General features: G+C 28.4%; 1 protein-coding gene across 1 annotated transcript in view; it reads left to right on the top strand.

Annotated features, from left to right (window-relative positions):
• Positions 1–10,435, top strand: part of LOC122508919 (trichohyalin-like) — a 122,407-nt gene extending 111,972 nt beyond the window's left edge. The window contains exons 9-12 of the mRNA XM_043622585.1: positions 7,339–7,499; positions 7,674–7,821; positions 7,900–8,057; positions 8,634–10,435. Of these exons, the coding sequence (XP_043478520.1) occupies positions 7,339–7,499; positions 7,674–7,821; positions 7,900–8,057; positions 8,634–8,706 (540 nt within the window). The 3' untranslated portion in view covers positions 8,707–10,435. The remainder of the gene's footprint in view (positions 1–7,338; positions 7,500–7,673; positions 7,822–7,899; positions 8,058–8,633) is intronic.
• The last annotated feature ends 8,168 nt before the right edge of the window (positions 10,436–18,603 follow it).

Genomic DNA, 18,603 nt, shown 5'->3' with positions numbered 1-18,603 from the left:
CAAATGAATTTTCAAAAATTAATTTTATCATTGATAGGATTTCGTCCCAAGTTATATTGTTTATTTGGGCTGTTTTTGCAATACTGATACTTTTTAATTTTAATTCTTCGCATACGTTTTTCATTGAAATAATTGAAGATTTTATTCTTTTTGTTGTTTTAGATAAATTTTCTTTCATTTCACTTTCTATAGGGAGAGCGATATGGTAATATATACCTCTCTTTATTTTTTCTGCTATACCTAATTAGAGTTTACCAAAATTTGGCAATTTTTCGCGTTTGGCTAATGATCTGGAGCCATTATCTCGAGGATCTCCCTCAACTGATAGAAAATAGGTTAGATTATCTCTTCGCATTGGTAATTGGTCTCTACAGTCGATAATATTTTTTTCTTGTTTATTATTTCCACTAAGTTATCTTCTTCATCAGATGATTCTTCAGAATTCAAATTTTCGTAGCCTTGGTCAATTTCTTCGTGTTTCTTTAATTTTGATTTTTCTTTAATATACTCAGGATCTGATTCAATTTCGTCAGGAATAACTTCATTATAAAATTTTTCTTTTCTCTTATTATTTGCATTACATACCTTTTTCGGTCTTCCCCTTCTCTTCTTGGGAAAGGAGGTATTTAAACGTGTGCTTTGTTTCTTCGGTCTACCTCGTTTTTTTGTTTTGTGTGCTTTTATTTCTTCATTTTCAGTTTCTTTGATTTCTTCATTTTTCTTTTCTTGTATATTCTTTTCTTGATTATCATTTTCTTGTATTTTCCTTTGATTTCTTGTTATGACATTACAAGTTTCTTTACTTGTACAATAATTTCTTTCAATAGATGGGAGATTTTTCCTTATCTCCGAATTCATATAGGATTCATTGTCCTTTAATATTTTTTCAATAGATGGGAGACTTTTTCTTATCTCCAAATTCATGTAAGATTCATTGTCCTTAAATATTTTTTCAATAGTTGGGAGACTTTTCTTATCTCCAAATTCATGTAGCATTCATTAATTATTTTTTCAATATGTGGGAGACTTTTTCTTATCCCCAAATTCATGTAGGATTCATTGTCCTTAAATATTTTTTCAATAGTTGGGAGACTTTTCTTATCTCAATTCGTGTAGCATTAATTAATTATTTTTTCAATATATGGGAGACTTTTTCGTATCTCCAAATTCATATAGGATTCATTGTCCTTAAATATTTTTTCAATATCATGGAGGTTTCTTATTATCTCCGAATTCAAGTAGTATTTAGTTTCATTTGCTAAACAGTGTATATATTTTTCAATTTTTTCTTGCACACATTTCATTATATTTTCTTGATTTTCCTGAGTTTCTTCTATTTTTTCTTCTTTTATTCCTTGTACTTTTGTAAAAGTTTTGACTTTGAAATTTATTAAACATTGGTTTTTGATTGTTGAATCGATTCTGATTTTGATTTGAAAAATTTTGTCGTGGCCCTGGATAAAAAGAGTTTTCTCGTCTTGGTGCTATCAATTTATTAAGTTGAAAACAATTTACTGCAAAATGACCCTTTTTCCACAAACTAAACAAGTTATTACATTGTTATTTTTAGGATGAGAATTACACTCAGTATTATGTTCACTTTTTCTAAGTTCATGGTGTGATAACAATTTTCTTTCTATTTCTACTGCTTTATTAACTATATCTTGAAATATCTCGACTGTTCCAATTCTTAATTCAATTTCTGGTCTAAGTCCTCGCGAAAAACAATCAACACTTTTTCCTATATCTAAATTAGTTTAAATACCTCATCTACTCTATTTTGATTATTAATCCTACGCGCGTCTAAAATTCTTTCTGCTGCTTCTGCGATTCTTGCACCGTAAGAAATTACTTTTTTTTGTTCCCACATATATACTGCTCCTAGTTCTTTTTGTAACTGATATACAGATTTTGCTGGTGCGTAAATTTGTTTTAACCTTTCTGTTAACTGTTCTACTGTATTAAAATTATTTCCTATTATAATTCTTCTTGCTTCACCCGAAATTCGACTCCTAATTAATTTTACTAAATTTGTTTGTACTAGTGCTTTCTTAGGAAGCATAGATTTTGCTTCTAAACAACTTGCTTCTAAAGCGTCACGTAAAGATACTTGCTGATTATTTTGAAGAAAGATTATTTGAAATAAAGAATTATCGTAAGTATCAAAAAGTTGAGAATTAATATAGCCTGAGTCAAATTGTTTCTGTATTTCTAAGGGATTAGGGTTTTCTTTAGAATATCTGGGTGTGCTTGTTAATGGTTTTGTTTTATAATTAGAAATTCTTGAATTCAATGCTAATTCTGGATTATTTTTTATTTGAAAACGAGTTAAGTGTGAGGAATCGGTAGTATTTTTATTCGAAGAAGACATAGTATCAGAATTTATGTACGTGTTAATTGTAAAATTGTCAATCTTGTCTCTTGAATATAAAATACAATTTTCTTTTGTGGTTAATATTTTTATCTTGCTTCAGTATAATAAAATATTTTTAAACATGTAATAATAATAACAAATCACAATTAAATGAACAAAACAAATTTTGTTTTAGCATAAATTAATATGTCAAAAATGATTCATATACAAGACAAAAAATTCCATAAGTCTAGAGGACTTGAGCCCCTATTCAGTAATATAACAAAGGATTTAATTTGATGAATGCACCTTGCAACTTTAAAAATTATAAGTTGAGAGGACACGAACCTCTATTTATTAATACAGAATTGAATTAATAAATGCACCATGCACATTAAAGAAAAATTTATAAGTTAAGAGGACTCGAACCTCTATTCATCAATACCAATATAAGATGTATATTTATGAATGCACCTTGCGACTTAAATCTTGAATAATGTTATCAATTAGCATAAAATGTGTTAAATTAATAAAAATCTTTTTTTTTTAATGTTACTGATTAATTTCAATTATTGTATGTTGATATTATTTGTTATTATTATTTGTTACTCAAAAAAAAAAATTTCCCTTTTTTTACAAATGGTATACTCATTGATTCATTTATTTTTTTTAATTATTTCGTTAATTTAAAAATTATATTCATTAAAATTTTTGAATTTTATTAAAAATTTGACAAAATTATATGGCTGATCGACTTTATAATTTCCCGGCCGATGCACCAAAATTTAAAAGGGCTTCTGTTACGTCAAAACGAGAAACCTTTTTAAATATACCTAACGTTCCTCGTTTTAAATTAGTTTCATAAATGAATCTAATTTGGGATGAGGATAAGTCAATGAGCCTACTAAATGTATTGAGAGAATAATTTATTTAAAAACCAACAAGAAATAGAAGAGTTGACAAAAATACAATGAGTACAAAATTATAAATCTTACTTAAAGAATAACGATTACTGGTGGTGTGATGATAATCTGTTGTCCAATCTCAATTGTGTTGAGCGGTAGATGAAAAGGGGCCTTCTGCTTGTTGTCCTTAATGGTTGGGTATTAGCCCTCTTGTTTACACTAATGAGATAGTGTATTGTATTGTGAAAATATCTGCTTTCTTCCAGACGGTTGTCGCCCCTTAAGCAAATTTCGATGGTTCGAAATTTGGAATGTGTTGTTTCAATATTAGACTTTCGTTAATAGTTGAGTTTATTTCCAAATTTATATTTTTTGGAAATTGGTGAAATTTATACGTTGCAAATTGATGTATAATAAGAGGTCGATTTAAAGTTCACTTCAAATTTAATACTTGGGGAAATAGTTCACTTTTAAAGATGTACTTTCAAAAATAATATTTGGAGATGTACTGTTCACTTTTCAATAATGTTGTAAATAATTCGATGTGTTCGGGTTGATTCCCAAATAATTACTCTCTGGTCTCTTGTGCTGAACAATGTGTTCAGGTTGATTTCCAAATAGTTACTCTCTGTACTAAGCGATGTGTTCAAGTTGATTTAAAAAAAACTACTCTCTGGTTTCTTGTGCTGAACGATGTGTTTAGGTTGATCTCTAAATAGTTACTCTCTGTTCTAAACAGAAATGGTACCCCTTTTTATATCAAACTTTCCTCATTAATCTAATGCTATTTGAATGTTTGGCTCTTCGGTGCAACAAGCCTCCCCACTCGACGTGTGTTTAAATGTTTGGCTCACGACGTTCCATGTGCCTCTTCCTGCTTTATGACTTAATTCGTAGAACATGTATGTGTAATCCTTAATGATATATTTTGCTGTTTTCTATTCTTCCACGTGTCGAAGGTTGTCGAAAATCGTTGAAAATTATTATTCTGTTTACGTGATTCAACATTGCTTTTCTTCTTTTATGTAGTTAAGCTTTTAGTAGGTCATCTACTTGATGCATAATCGTTATTCTTTTTACATAGTTCAAAACATTACTCTTCTTTCTTTAATTTGTTATAATTTATAAATACATATAAGACATATAATAATGATTACCATATTTGTAAGATATACTAAAGCATATAGAGAGTATTTACAATATAATATATAGGCAAAATTAAAAGGAATTAAACATGTAAATATTATAGTTAAATTAAGTGTATGTGAAGAAGTTACGGACGTAACAATAGCTATGAGTGATTTTAATATTATGTACCTGCATACTTCTAAAAAAAGTAGTGGCCCACAATTCCCCGAATGCTTCATTTTACAAAAAGCTTTGTATTATTTTTTCATTTAAATTTCATGCAAAATTTTGTTTTTGGAATCGAAGTTAAAAAAAAGAAAAAATATATTAAAAATTTTTTTTATAAGTAGGCAATTCTTAAAAATCCTTGTAAAAACAATAAAAACATGAACGCCCTAAAATATTTGAATGCAATTTTCAGTTGGTTGTTGTTTACGACTTATAGGTAAAAATTTTGATTTTTGAAAAATGTTCAAAAAAGTTGAAGTATAAAAGAAATTTTTTTTTAATTTTTGAAAAATATTTAAATTTTTTTCCAGCACAATATTTGTTATCGTTTGCTAGGTGTAGCACAAATTTTGGTTTTTAGTTTAATCAAAATTTTGTTGAGAAAAAATGAAATGGCGTCGCCAATTTCTTGGACATACGTTCGTGAGCGCGTCAGTCTGAACGAGGCGCCATAGACTTTTTTGTTGATTTCTCGAAAAGTTATCACGATCTCACTATGAAACTTTTACGAAAAATTTCTTATTACTTTTGGCTATCATGATAAAAAAATCGGTAAGAAGGTGTTTTTCAAAAAATAAAAAAAAAAATTTTTTGAAAATTTTTTAATAATTAATGAAAATTTTTTTTTCTAAAAAATTTATTTAAAAAGTACTAGCTATACTGAGAAATTAAAAAAAAATTTTGAAAAAATTTAAAAAACAACCGGAGTTATCTTAATTTTAAAAAATTAGTACATACATTTTCAAATTTGAATAGGGGTAAGTGGGGCAAGACGGGGTACCGGCCCTATTTTACAAACGAATTAACCAATCGCGATTATATTTTACATAATATTGCACCGAGACAATAGTTTCTTGTTTATAAAACCTAAAAGCCATGAGAACAAATCTTTTATCTGTTTTATTAAAAAAACTGTTTTCGACGATTTTCTTGTGATTTTTTACTCTTCTTAGGAGGCGTTTATTATTTAACCCCTTCACAGTCGAGTGAAAATAAAGTTTTTGTGCCATAAGTGTTCAAAAAAATTTTTTTTTTAAATCATGATATTGTCATATTATATGTTTTTGAGGTTTTGAATTTTCGACAACGGATTTGGATTCAGCGACCCCGAAAACCCCTGAGTAAGGATTTTTAGCCAGATTCGTTAACTTTTAAATGTCTTTTTTTCGATGGCCCTATAGAGCCCATGGACATACAGGGCAACATTTTTCTTCAATTTCGTAGGTAGGGGCAAGATGGGGTAGAAGAGAGTGGGGCAAGACGGGGTACACAAATTAAGCAAAAGAAAAGAGAAATAAGAGAAGTTAAGAAAACTACTTAAATCAAGACTGAATAAAATAAAAGTGGCCAAAAAGAAAAAAGTTTGTCAGGTTAAATCATCAATTAGCGATGGTAAAGTGGAAAATGCACCTTGTCTCTATTGCAATGGTTATTATTTAGACTCAAATGAAGGCTGGGCTGCTTGTTCTGTCTGCGGCCAATGGGCTTTGAGCAGTTGTGCTGGTATCGATGTCAAAGATAAAAATGCAACCTTTACTTGTAAAATTTGTCGACAGAAATAGGTTGTTTTTTTAGTACCCCATCTTACCCCTACGGGTACCTTATCTTACCCGCCGGTGGGGTAAGATGGGGAGATTTGCAATTTTTTCAATATTATTAATTATAAGCTTTTTTAAGAAACAGATGGCCTTTGTACGCCTTTTTTACGAAAGACTGATTCCCAAAGATGATAATTAAAAAAAATAATAAAGTATATATTCAATACTTTTCGTTTTTTTTGCGCTTTAAACCTTAAGTACCCCGTCTTGCCCCACTCTCCCCTATTTTCAAATTTTTTTCGAAATTTTCAAAATTGTCTTCACTTTATCATATCTTATCCTTATAAATACAAGGAATAAAAGTTTCAAGAAAATTGCTAACAATGTAGAAAAATCGTTGATCATTTGACATGGAATTGCTCTATAAAGAAATTTTAACAGCAGAATCTGAAAGAGGAGTAAATTTTACATTAAAAATGGTATGTGCCAATTCTTTTATATGCATTTTAATAAAAAACGAAATCGTCAAAGTCAATTGAAATTTTTCGTCCGTCTGGTCCTTAATGGGTTACTGAATTGTTGTTTAACTAAACTGTCCTTTGTCCAACTTACACCTGTCAAGTGAAATTTCAGTCAAATGAGAAATCGGTTAAATAACAGTTTGACGAAATGAGATTTGAAGATTATTAATGTGCCTCGTACGAGTTAGTGAGTACGTGTCTTCTTAGTTAGTAGAGATTGTGTTAAGGAAAGAGAAAATAGAAAGAAATTATTGTTGGAGGCCGCTTTTCATACCCACACAGGACCGAAAGTCACTTAAAAGTTGAAATTAACTTGATCGAAAACTTCGGAAACTTTATTTGTAAATCTAATGAAACTTGAAGTAATTCTTTAACTGGCCACTGTTTTCCAATGTAAATAAAAGTTGACTAAACATTGAATGAAAGTTTAATATTTCTTAAATTTATTTTCAATTTCTTAAACTTTCACGCAGTGTTCAGTCAACTTTCGAGTCAAACATTGGAAAACAGTGGACATTTAAAGAATTATTTCAAGTTTCATTAGATTTACAAATAAAGATTCCGAAGGTTGCAGTGAAGTTAATTTCAACTTTTAGGAAACTATTCGAGATGTATAGGTACTTGGGTAGATCAATATTTTCATAATTACTTTGTTTAATTTTCAGATGGGGAAATTGGAACAAAAGATTGCTTCGATTCAAACATTTTCTGCCCTAAAGTGTCCTACCTGCAGACCATTGTTGAATAAACTTCAGAAATCGGAAAAAAAACTGGAGCGTCTTACTGAAGAAAGAACAACTCAGATGGAAGATTTACATCAAATGAAGTAATTACAATTTCTGATATTCTTTTTTTTATCATGTTAAGTTTCGATACTAGTTGAGAAGTCCGATCCTAGAAGACACGAGCTCTAATTTCTAACGTTTATTTATCTTCACTGACCTAAAATTACAACATATTTTTTGAAAAGATTTTTTTGTTTTTCCGTGTTCACTTTTAGACGTGAGGCGTTAAAAGCAGCAGTTTCAGAGAAAGATGCACATTTGGCTCTGTTGGAACTTTCGGGTTTGAAAACAACAATTCAGATTGAACAAGCGGAGAATCTTAAGGCAGAGCGAAAAATGTTACTGGAGAAGTTAAAAGAAGAGGTAAACGTTATTGAAATCGGTAGCAAGATAATTTTTATTAAAAAAATTACAAAATTCAATTTATATTTACTTTTATAGGACGAGAGAAGTATCGAGTTAACAGCAGAATCGAGTAGATCAAAAACTGAAGCAAAAAAAGAGCCTGTCAACAACCATGATCTTGACAACAGACATCGTTCCGAAAGTGAAGAAATGTTCTTTAACAAAGAACAGTTCCTGACAAAAGGGAAAATTGGGTATGATTATATTATTCACCTAAAGATTTGTTTACTTTTCATTTCTGTTTTAATTAACTAATTAAGAATACGTCAAAACTGTGTCAGCTTTTCTATTGAAAACACATGTAAAATTCGAAACGTCTTTAATATGCCCTTAAGGGGACGTCAAAGTCGATTTGATTCTTACATAGAACTTCAATGGAGAAATCGCATCGTCTTTGACATTGGTTCGTTAGTTGCTTCTGATCAAAAAACTAAAAATATTTTGACTCAACATTTTGTGAATGTAGTAGAAGATATAACACTGATTTAGGATTTTCTTGCTATTTTGCATTATTTTTTAAAAAATAGGACAAAAAACGTTCTAACCAATGTATATTTCCTACCTAAAATCGTGTCTCAATTTACAATTTTACATGGGAATCCTTATGGTTTCATTCAGGTAAAAGCTCCATGGCTTTTACATGGTTTTTGACATAAGGTCCCATGTAGATTTCCATGTGGGGATTTTCAATACAGTTATAGACGAAATTTCTAATTTAACTATTTAGGAAGTACGACAAAATAAAACTGTTGTCCGCTTCTCTTTTGTAGATTGAAATCAGTGAAAAAAGCAGTTCAAAAAACGACAACCACGTATTTGGAGAGGGCAAAGGAAGGCAGATAAGTAGACGACATTAAGAGTTGGTTCCTTCAATATTGTCATGTGTGCATTCGCAATTTTAGAAAAATCTAGATCATTTCTATAATCTTGAAGCTCGTTAAATTTTGTTAATGGTGTCTCTATTATAAAGAGACAGCACATTAATTCTTTTTACGCCTTATTCTTGATCATCTTTTTCAACATTATCATCATTATTAACACATGATCAATATGATCAATACCGTCATCAGCATTATTATCATCTTCACCATGAAATCGCCATTTCATCATTTCATCATGAATTCGACTTCCTGAAGCCGAAAAGAAGTTTAAATCCAAGGCGTTAACCGATTCGACCTCTTGAAGAAAAACCGAAGACTAATTCAGCCTGAGAAATATAGACAAAAATGAAATCTTAGAATTCCATAATAATATGGTCTTCTAATTATTATTTCTCGAGACCGAATTCAATAAGTCTCAATTTTTTTCAAGTCCAGTGCTTATTCTTCCAGTGTTCGATGAATTTTAGCTCATTGAGAGCGTGAAAGTCTTTTTTAAAAACATTATAGATACAGTGACAAAAATCTCATATCGCGAAGAGTGCAGAGAGTCCAATTTCTTACGGGAATTGTTTTTTTCTTCTTCTCATTAGTTAAATTAAATCGGAAAAAAAATTTCTTAATCGTGTTCAATATTGATCATTAGAAAAAATCTTTTCAAAGAAAGAAAAGCAGGGATAAACACTTTACGATATACACATTGTAGCCTAAAAACTGATTATTCAATTTACTCCTAATATATTCTGCCTATATTTCTGAACACCTGACACTGGGCCAAAAAAATACGCGAGAGTATTATTTTGACCTTCGATGATTATATTAGACGTCAATTTGATTAGAATATCTAGCTCTATAAAATGAGGAGGAATATAATGATCTTTCCATCAGTTTTTAAAATTTTCCACAAAGGCAATTTAATATTCACCGTGAAAGTATTTTCAAGCAGAAATTATTTTCCAAAAAAAGGGAAAAAGAAAATCTGATGAAAATCTGAGACGTTAAAAGAATACCTATTAAAACATTGAGAATCACCTGCAATCAGCATGATACAAATCAATATCCTCAAAGAGAAGCTAAATCGCAAAATCGATTTTTTTATATTTTTCATTGTCTTGAGGGACTTTCTCAGGAGAAAACAGAAAGAAAGCAATTTTATAGTTTAACATCAACAACAAATGTAAAAAAAATCGTTTAAAAGTATTTCACTTCTTCTTTTTTGCTTTTCTTTATTTCTCGTCACGGGTCCAAAGGTCGTCATTGTATAGCGTACGATTAAGTACTACAGTTAAAGATAATGAAAAGATAATCTAACGTAAGCAATACAATTTGTAAAATATGGTGTGGGAAAAAAGTTAGGGAGTTATAGAAAAGGGGTTGTTAAGAAAAAAAATAAATGAGAGTGAGGAAAAAATTGTCAATGGACGAAGAGACGCAACGAGAGAAGAAAAATAGATAAAAAAGCAGTCGGGCTAAGGTGCTGAATCGTTTTTATGATGACAATAATAACCATTCGTACGCATCTCGCGTCACTATCAACTCGGATAATTTCTTCTTTTCAATTATAAATTAGATCCCAAAATATTTTGTATTTGAATGTCAAATTACTCGTAGCTATTACTCTTCATTAATTTAAATATTAAATAACTTTTAGTTATTACAATTCATTTATTTGAATATTAAATAATTTTTATCTACTGCAGTTTTTATTTTCAAAAAAAATTTTTTTAATAAATAAATAATTTCACTACTTTATGAAAGTTAAATTAAAAGTGTAAGTAAAAGAATTTTATTCTAAATTTTAAATTAAAAATACGTAAATCTAAGATAATGTAAATTAAAAAAATTATTTATTTTTAATATAATATTAAAATGTAGAATTAAGTTCTAATAGTATTTGAAATTTAAAAAACAATTCAAAATCTAAAATTTAAGATTATAAAATTGACGTGTAATCATTAAAAAAGAAATCATAAAAAAATTGGAATAATATATATAAAATAAATTTAAAAAAATATTACGAACAAAATTAAAACAACAATTTTTGAATTTTTGAAATCCAAGAAACTATGATTTCAAAACAATTACTAAATTAATATTACTTTATATTCTACGAAATTAAATATTAAAATTAATTGAAAAAATCTAATAGAAAAATTAATTGATAAGAATTAAATTAATAATATTGAAACAATTATAAGAGTATAAAAGAAATTGAAAAAAGACTTGGAAAAGAAGATTATCCGAGTTACTTGATCTTTTGTAAATATTTCAAACAGTCTCTCAGTTCTTCGTCCAATTCTGAAAGCCTTTGAGTTAGAAATTATTATTGATGCAATTCGAATTGATAATATTTATTAAGAAAGAAATAAATGAAAAGAAGGTAATATTTAAAATCTTATATCTAATGGCGTGTTATGTATCAATTAAAAAAAAGACGTATGAAGTAGGGAAAAGAATCGTTTAGAATTCAAAGTCGAATTCTTGTATAAAGTTTTAAAAACGTGTTTAAAAAAAAGGAAAAGATAAAAGAGTCAATGTAACCAACAGAGTTAATCGCTATATAAAGGAAAAATATAATAGAGTGTTAAGAAATTATCTAACTCGTTGCTAATAAACCTTAATCTTCATTTAATGTCCACAAAAAAATATAGGCTGTTATATTTCTAGTCTTTAATAGTCTCAGGTCATGTTTTTATATAAGTTAAGAAAAACTCTAATGCACCAATCAATATATTAAAAAATATAATTGTTTATAGTAAATTCTCTAAATAAAAATAGTAAAACAAAGTGTTTAAAAAATCATATAGAACTTATTTAAAAAGAAAAAAAACTATGAACAATTAGTTTATTATATAAAAATAAATTATATTATAGAGAATTTTAATCTTAGTTATGTTGAGAAATTTTGTTTACAACGTGGTGATAGTTTATACATGCGTAAAAACGTTTATCAAAAAACAATGGATCAAAATAGATTTAAATAATTTTCCTTATTCATGTTCTTCTTCTTAACAACAGAGAAAAGATAATTTCCAACGCTCTATGTATAGTAGAATACGAATAAATGTTTTTTTGAAAGGAAGAAGAGGAGTATATAAAGTATCAGACGTGTAGAATATATTTAAAGAAAAAGAACCGCCTCTTTGCAGATCTTCAATGTTACCCCGAGTTATGAGTCGCGAATTAAAATTAAGAAAAAAGCTTTTATCAGCGGAAGTTCGACGTTAAGCTCCGCCTCGTGTACGAAAATTAGGTCCGAGGTGGAGATGCAAGCCTGTTAGACTAGACAAAGAGAGAGAAGAATATGTGTGTAAATTTAGTTAGCTAGAATAGAGAGACTGAAAGTTGCTGTGCCTGGAATGATTAAATGGATTTTGTTGAGATTGCAAGAAACAGAAAGTAATGAATACTGCGTTTGAAGATATTCATTGGAAGGCAATTTTGAATGTTCAGATAGATTAAATGAATGCAATGATAATTATTTAGACGGATGCTGCATTATGAGCAATTAAACGATCATTGTATATCCTGAGCATTTAAACGGAGACTGTATCCGGAAAATTTTCAGACAGATGCTGCATTTCTGACAATTGAGGGTTTAAGTGCAATAAGCGGACGCGCAGGCTATTCGTTAGCCCGTCTCGCAGCCGCAGAATCGCTGTACGCGGGGATTACCAATTCCATGCGTATCCCCTTATTGCTCGTAAACCCTCAATTATACGGATGCTACTTCTTAAATTATTACAGTGATGCTGCATCCTTACCAATTATTCAGATACTGCTTCGAAAATTTAACCAGTGCTGCATCTTTAATTTATAACAAATGTTGCAACTTTAATCAGTATATGAATGCTATATCCTTAACAATTAATCGGATTCTGCTTCTTTTAAAAATTTAGCACCTACTGCATCTTTGATATTTGTAAGGATCCTGCAACCTTAAGAATTATTCAGAAGCTACTGTTTTAAAATTTTAGTACTGCACTTCTAAAAATTATATAAATAGGTATGTTTTCGTTGCCTGCACTAAGTGTAGCTTTTACACCACCTCAAGAGTAGGTGCAGAAAGTGTAGCGAAATGTATGGTAAAATTGCGTCACATCCGGCAAAGAGAACAGAATAGTGCAGGTTAGGTGTTAAAGTGTAAGAAGTGCAGGCAACGAGAACATACCTAATGTCACATCCGTAGAAACTTAATAAATACAGCATATTTCATAATTGTGCGGATAGTGCATCCTAAAATGCTATGTAAATGCTGACTTCTTCCAAATTAAGCAATATTGCATCCTAAATAATTTATTATAAGAATGCTGCATTCACTTCAATTGTTAAGATGCTGCTTCTTTAAAATTTGCATAGATACAACAGTTTAGATAATTATACGGATGCAATTAAATTATACTTTCTTCAAAATTTAAGACACTGCTTCCTTAAAAACTATCAGATGCAGTATCTCTACTAAATATACAGATGCTTTTTACTGAAATACTACTTTCTTAAAAAGTCAGCAGATGCAGCATTATTGTTAATTGTACGGATGCTTTACTTAAACGATGCTTCCTCAAAATTTCTAGATGCTACATCTTTGATAATTGTACGGATGCTACAATTTTAAAGATACCAAAAATGCAGCATTCTTTAAAAATTAATCAGATGCTGCATCCTTAACAATTAAATGGACGTTGTGTATGTATGGAGAAAATGAAGAAATATGTTAAGGTTTGCGTAGAAGAGTTACAATAAACAATGTAAAAGATAATTATAGATCTGTAAGAGATTTAAGAATAAGAAAAATGCGATTTGAAATTGAACGGTGACAACGGGTTGTGCAGGACATTAGTTAACGTGCCACCGTCATATCAAGCCTATATCATCGTGTTACGTCGTGTATTAAAAAAAATTAATATTATATATCGTTAACGAAAACATTGTTAATGGAGTATGTATGTTTTACAAGTGTGCATGAATTTATCACCTCGTTCGTAGCTGGACCTCATTTTGAATAAACAGAAAAACCACACCCTGTAGACATTTTTCTCTTCAATCTTAAGGAATTGTTATTCACTATGAATTAACAGAAAAAATATATAGAATACGCACATATATAAATACTTATAATTTCTTCCGCTTAAGAAAAATGAAATTCACAAATCATTCAGTTCTAAATCTACTTAATGGAGATTTTTAATTCAACATTAAACGGGAAATATAAAAATCTTTATCCCCAATTAATTGGAATACCGATCTACGAGCGAGGATGATGGAATTAGAGCGTTTAAAAAAAAAGAAGTATCGAATTTCCTGTTGACCTATAGATTGTAATATTACTATTATTTTTATTATTATTATTATGCTAGCCAATTCAGAGTTTCAATACACCGTGTTATAGACAAAATTTATTCGATTAGCTTGAAAAACAAATACGACCGATTCTACGTCCGCTGCAATTCTCCTTATGTACCTATTTATTATGCATACCAATGTTTACATATACAATGTGTAAGAAATTACATACATAATATACATATATGGGCAATTCCACGTGAGATTTCAGTCGACCTCTTAAAATCGGCCGAAAATATTTTTTTTCTATTCTGTATTGAAAAAAAACAGATACGTATTTTTTTATTATTTTTTTGGAGGCCAAATTTTTGAGTTATGAATTTTCAAAATTTTCGCTTTTTAAATGTAGGTATATTTTTAATGTCAGATAACTCAAAAAATATTGCTTCTTTTTATTTTTTGACAAGAGAAAAAAAGTTTTGTTTTTCTCTCTACTTTTGAATAATCATAACAACAAATTTTTTTTTTCATTTTTTATTAAAAAATAAAAAAATTTTATAAACAAATTAATTTTTTTTAACTTTGGGTATGATAAATTTTTAATTTTCTTTTTTTAAAACATACCTGGAAATGATAAGAAGGTTTTGCAAAAAGTTTCAGAGTGGGCCTGACAAGTTTGATGGGTCCAAAAAAATAATTAAGCTGTCCATGCAGGTCGCACGCACGTGGCACAATGGGATTTTTTTACAATTTATTATTAAAAATTGTCTAGAGCCTACAAATTTTGTCGGATTTTGATTATTATTGAATTTTTAGGCTCTAAACAATTTTTAATAATAAATTGTAAAAAAATCAAATTGTGCCACGTGCGTGCGACCTGCACGGAGAGCTTAATTATTTTTTTGGACCCATCAAACTTGTCAGGCCCACTCTGAAACTTTTTGCAAAACCTTCTTATCATTTCCAGGTATGTTTTAAAAAAAGAAAATTAAAAATTTATCATACCCAAAGTTAAAAAAAATTAATTTGTTTATAAAATTTTTTTATTTTTTTAATAAAAAATGAAAAAAAAATTTGTTGTTATGATTATTCAAAAATAGAGAGAAAAACAAAACTTTTTTTCTCTTGTCAAAAAATGAAAAGAAGCAATATTTTTTGAGTTATCTGACATTAAAAATATGCCTACATTTAAAAAGCGAAAATTTTGAAAATTCATAACTCAAAAATTTGGCCTCCAAAAAAATAATAAAAAAATACGTATCTGTTTTTTTTCAATACAGAATAGAAAAAAAATATTTTTGGCCGATTTTAAGAGGTCGACTGAAATCTCACGTGGAATTGCCCATATACATGTATATGTATATAAATAAATAAATATAAATGTATTTATTTATTAAATACATAAACTTCACTCACGCAGGCCAACAAGGTTTCTCCATATACATATATACATATATAAATATAAATAAAATATTGATTCTCTATTTATCGTGCACCGAATTGCGTGTAAAATCCTCAAGAGAGAGAGGCTGTCTCGATTATTTTTCGACTCGACTATTTAGTATGTTTACGAGTGTTTTTATCTGAATATTATAAGAAATCGAAATATGGACTTACAGGGATTCACGGCCCGGACGCTTTTAAGCTGAATCGCAAATTCCATTTAAAAAAAGAAAAAAAATGCTTTTCTCGTGCTTCTTGTTCTTTACCATGAAAAAAAGTAAGAAAAAATTCTTAAGCTTCCTTCTTTCACAAAAATATTGTGCGAGGGAGATCAATTATTTATCACTCATTAATATCCATTTTGACTGTTAGTTTAAAGTTCTTTTTTATATGAATTTCTAAAATTTATAATATATTATTCTTTTCATAAAAAAACATTTTTAAATATTTAAATTTAAATTAAAAATATTTGTAAATATTTAAATTTACATAAAGAATATTTTTAAATTTGCAAAAATTATTTGTTCACTTTTAATCAAAAGAATTATTTCTAAATATTTAAATTCAAAATAATGTAATTTAATCTCTTCTTAAACATTTAAAAGTTATGATTAAAATTAAAAGAATGATATTGAAACTTTCAGTTAAAATGAAATTCAAAATCAAAGTCAAAAAAAATTACACGATTCTCTTTTGTGTCAATAATGAAAATTAAAGATTTGTTTATTTAAAATGTGATTTATTTAATTAATTATTATGTATATAGAATATTAATTATTATTCACTATACACAATTTTTAATCCGTATAAATAACAAAGCTATAGACTTCAGTAAATTAATAAATATTAATAATTAATTATTTATGCTTATAACAATACGATATTTTTTATTCGTATTTATCTGAACAAACGGTCAAATGAATATTGAAATATTTCTATTTAAACTTATAAAGTATATCAAATATATAAAATAATATATAGGGGGCGTCCCAGGCCGAGGATCCGTGTTTAATCCAAAAAAATGACTTGGCTCCCCGCCCCCTTTTTTTATTCTTCAATTTCTACGTGTTACTGCTAAGTAAGACCGTAAGTACTCGAGTGACATTGCATACACTTATATTGTAATAAGGACGTAAGACAACTTATTTCACTTGCGTGTATATATCTAAAAAACAGAAAACGAGAATTAAAAAAAAATAAATAAAAAGTATTCGCCTATTCCTATACAACAATTTATAGGGTTTTAAAGTGAGCGTAGAGAAAGAGAGCGAAAGAGTGAGAAAGAAAAAAATTGCAACTGAGAAAAGGAAAAGAAAATATAAGAAAAAAATAGAATAAATCATTAAAATCCAAGCTAATAAATAAGCTAAACAAAAAAAATAAATAAAAATTTATGGAAGTACATTGTTGCAACTGCCATGCTGTGTGCCATTATATATAAACAAGTCACATTTGTCGTAAATGAAAAAATATATATATACGCGTCTCGTCTATCTGAACTTCTGTTATACATTATTATGTTATATTCTCTGAATACACGAAAGACAGGTTTGCTTCGAAAGACAGGTTGGTTTCTATATTCTCATCTGAATTCATATTAGTAAATAATGATATTAATAATTCGATTTTACTAATTGGATGTTATTGAGATTCAAGGTTGTGATGAAGTGTCATAGAGAAATCCACCTGTCGATCGAGACGTTCATTCAACTGGTTAGGACATTTTTCAAAAAGTATTATAATATTCGATTCCACGTATTCAGATTTTCTTTTTTTTACTATAAAAAAAGACAAATTTCTTTCTCACTAAAAATAAATTTAAAAAAATACGAAAAATAAATTTCCTTATTTCTATATACATTAATATTTATATTCTCATCAAATGAGAAGATACTTGGGTAAGAATTATTACAAGAAAAAAAATATAAGTGTAATTTTGAGAAGAAAGAAAATATCAATGTATAGTTTTGTATATTCATTAAGAAATTAAAAATTGCCAACGTATCATTCACATTTTGTACTTATAAAAATCGTTTTAAAAAATAATGTTGAGAACGAAAAATTTTATAAGTGGAAAAATTAATTTTTGAGAAAAAAAGAATACGTGAGAATATTGTTACAAAAAATACCCATTTCACAATATAAAATGTGACAGGAATTAATTTTATGAGAATATTTTCCCGTAGCGAAATTCATACTTATATTTTCAGCAAATAATCAACTTTTCATCATAACATAATTTTTTTTTGTAATTTAAAAAACAATAATTGACTCTATAGTTGAAAATATATTTCCACCTTGAGATTTAGAAATTGAAATAATAATTTTTCAAATTTAAGTGTCAATTAATTATTATTGATATTTTTTTACGGAAATGCGTTCTTTAAAACATGAGATAAATTGGGACTTTTAATTGACGATATAGTCCACAGTTAAATGGCGGCGGGTTGTGTGAATTATTTATATGCAAAAAATAAAAAATGAGGCGTTGATCCATCATAGATTCAAGCACAATAAGAACTAGTAGGGCCAGGCACAATAAAATTCGGCCGACACATTGTAGGCAGCGATCTGTTAGAGCGACAAGTCATATAAATACCTATATAGCGAGAAATATTAAATAAACACATATTGTCTATTGTCATTTTTGTCTTTTTCTTCACAAATTTTTCCTTTTCTCCAAATTAGTCCCTTCTCTTCTTTTACATAAATTACATTTATTTCAGATAAAATCATTCAGCGGCGCCACTTTTGAAAATTAAAGTAAGTAAGTGTATTTCATTAAATAATAATTTCATTAAAAAAAGTTCTGGTTAGGATATATTTAACACGATATTCTAGTTAAAACAACAAGAATTCTGGTTGGCATACTTTACACGAAATTCTAGTCAAAAACAGGTTTTCTGTTTATTCTAACCAGAATATTTTTTCAGTGTATCGGTTCTAGTTTTCAAAATAATCGCGATTTAGTAATTTTGGAGCAAAATCTTAACTTTTTAAATTTTTTATTATCAATCTACATGGTTTATAATTAAAGAAAACCTCCTTTTTAGAAAAGGGCTCAATTTGTCGGTCCTCTTAAAATTATTCCGTATTTTCAAAATGGAAAGGGTTCTTCCTAGAAGAACCGGAGAGA

This window comes from Leptopilina heterotoma, unplaced genomic scaffold (genome assembly GCF_015476425.1).
Source record: "Leptopilina heterotoma isolate Lh14 unplaced genomic scaffold, ASM1547642v1 Lhet_581, whole genome shotgun sequence".
NCBI lineage: Eukaryota > Metazoa > Arthropoda > Insecta > Hymenoptera > Figitidae > Leptopilina > Leptopilina heterotoma.
The sequence above is the reverse complement of the archived record's forward strand: the minus strand, read 5'-3'. Positions and strand labels throughout refer to the sequence as shown.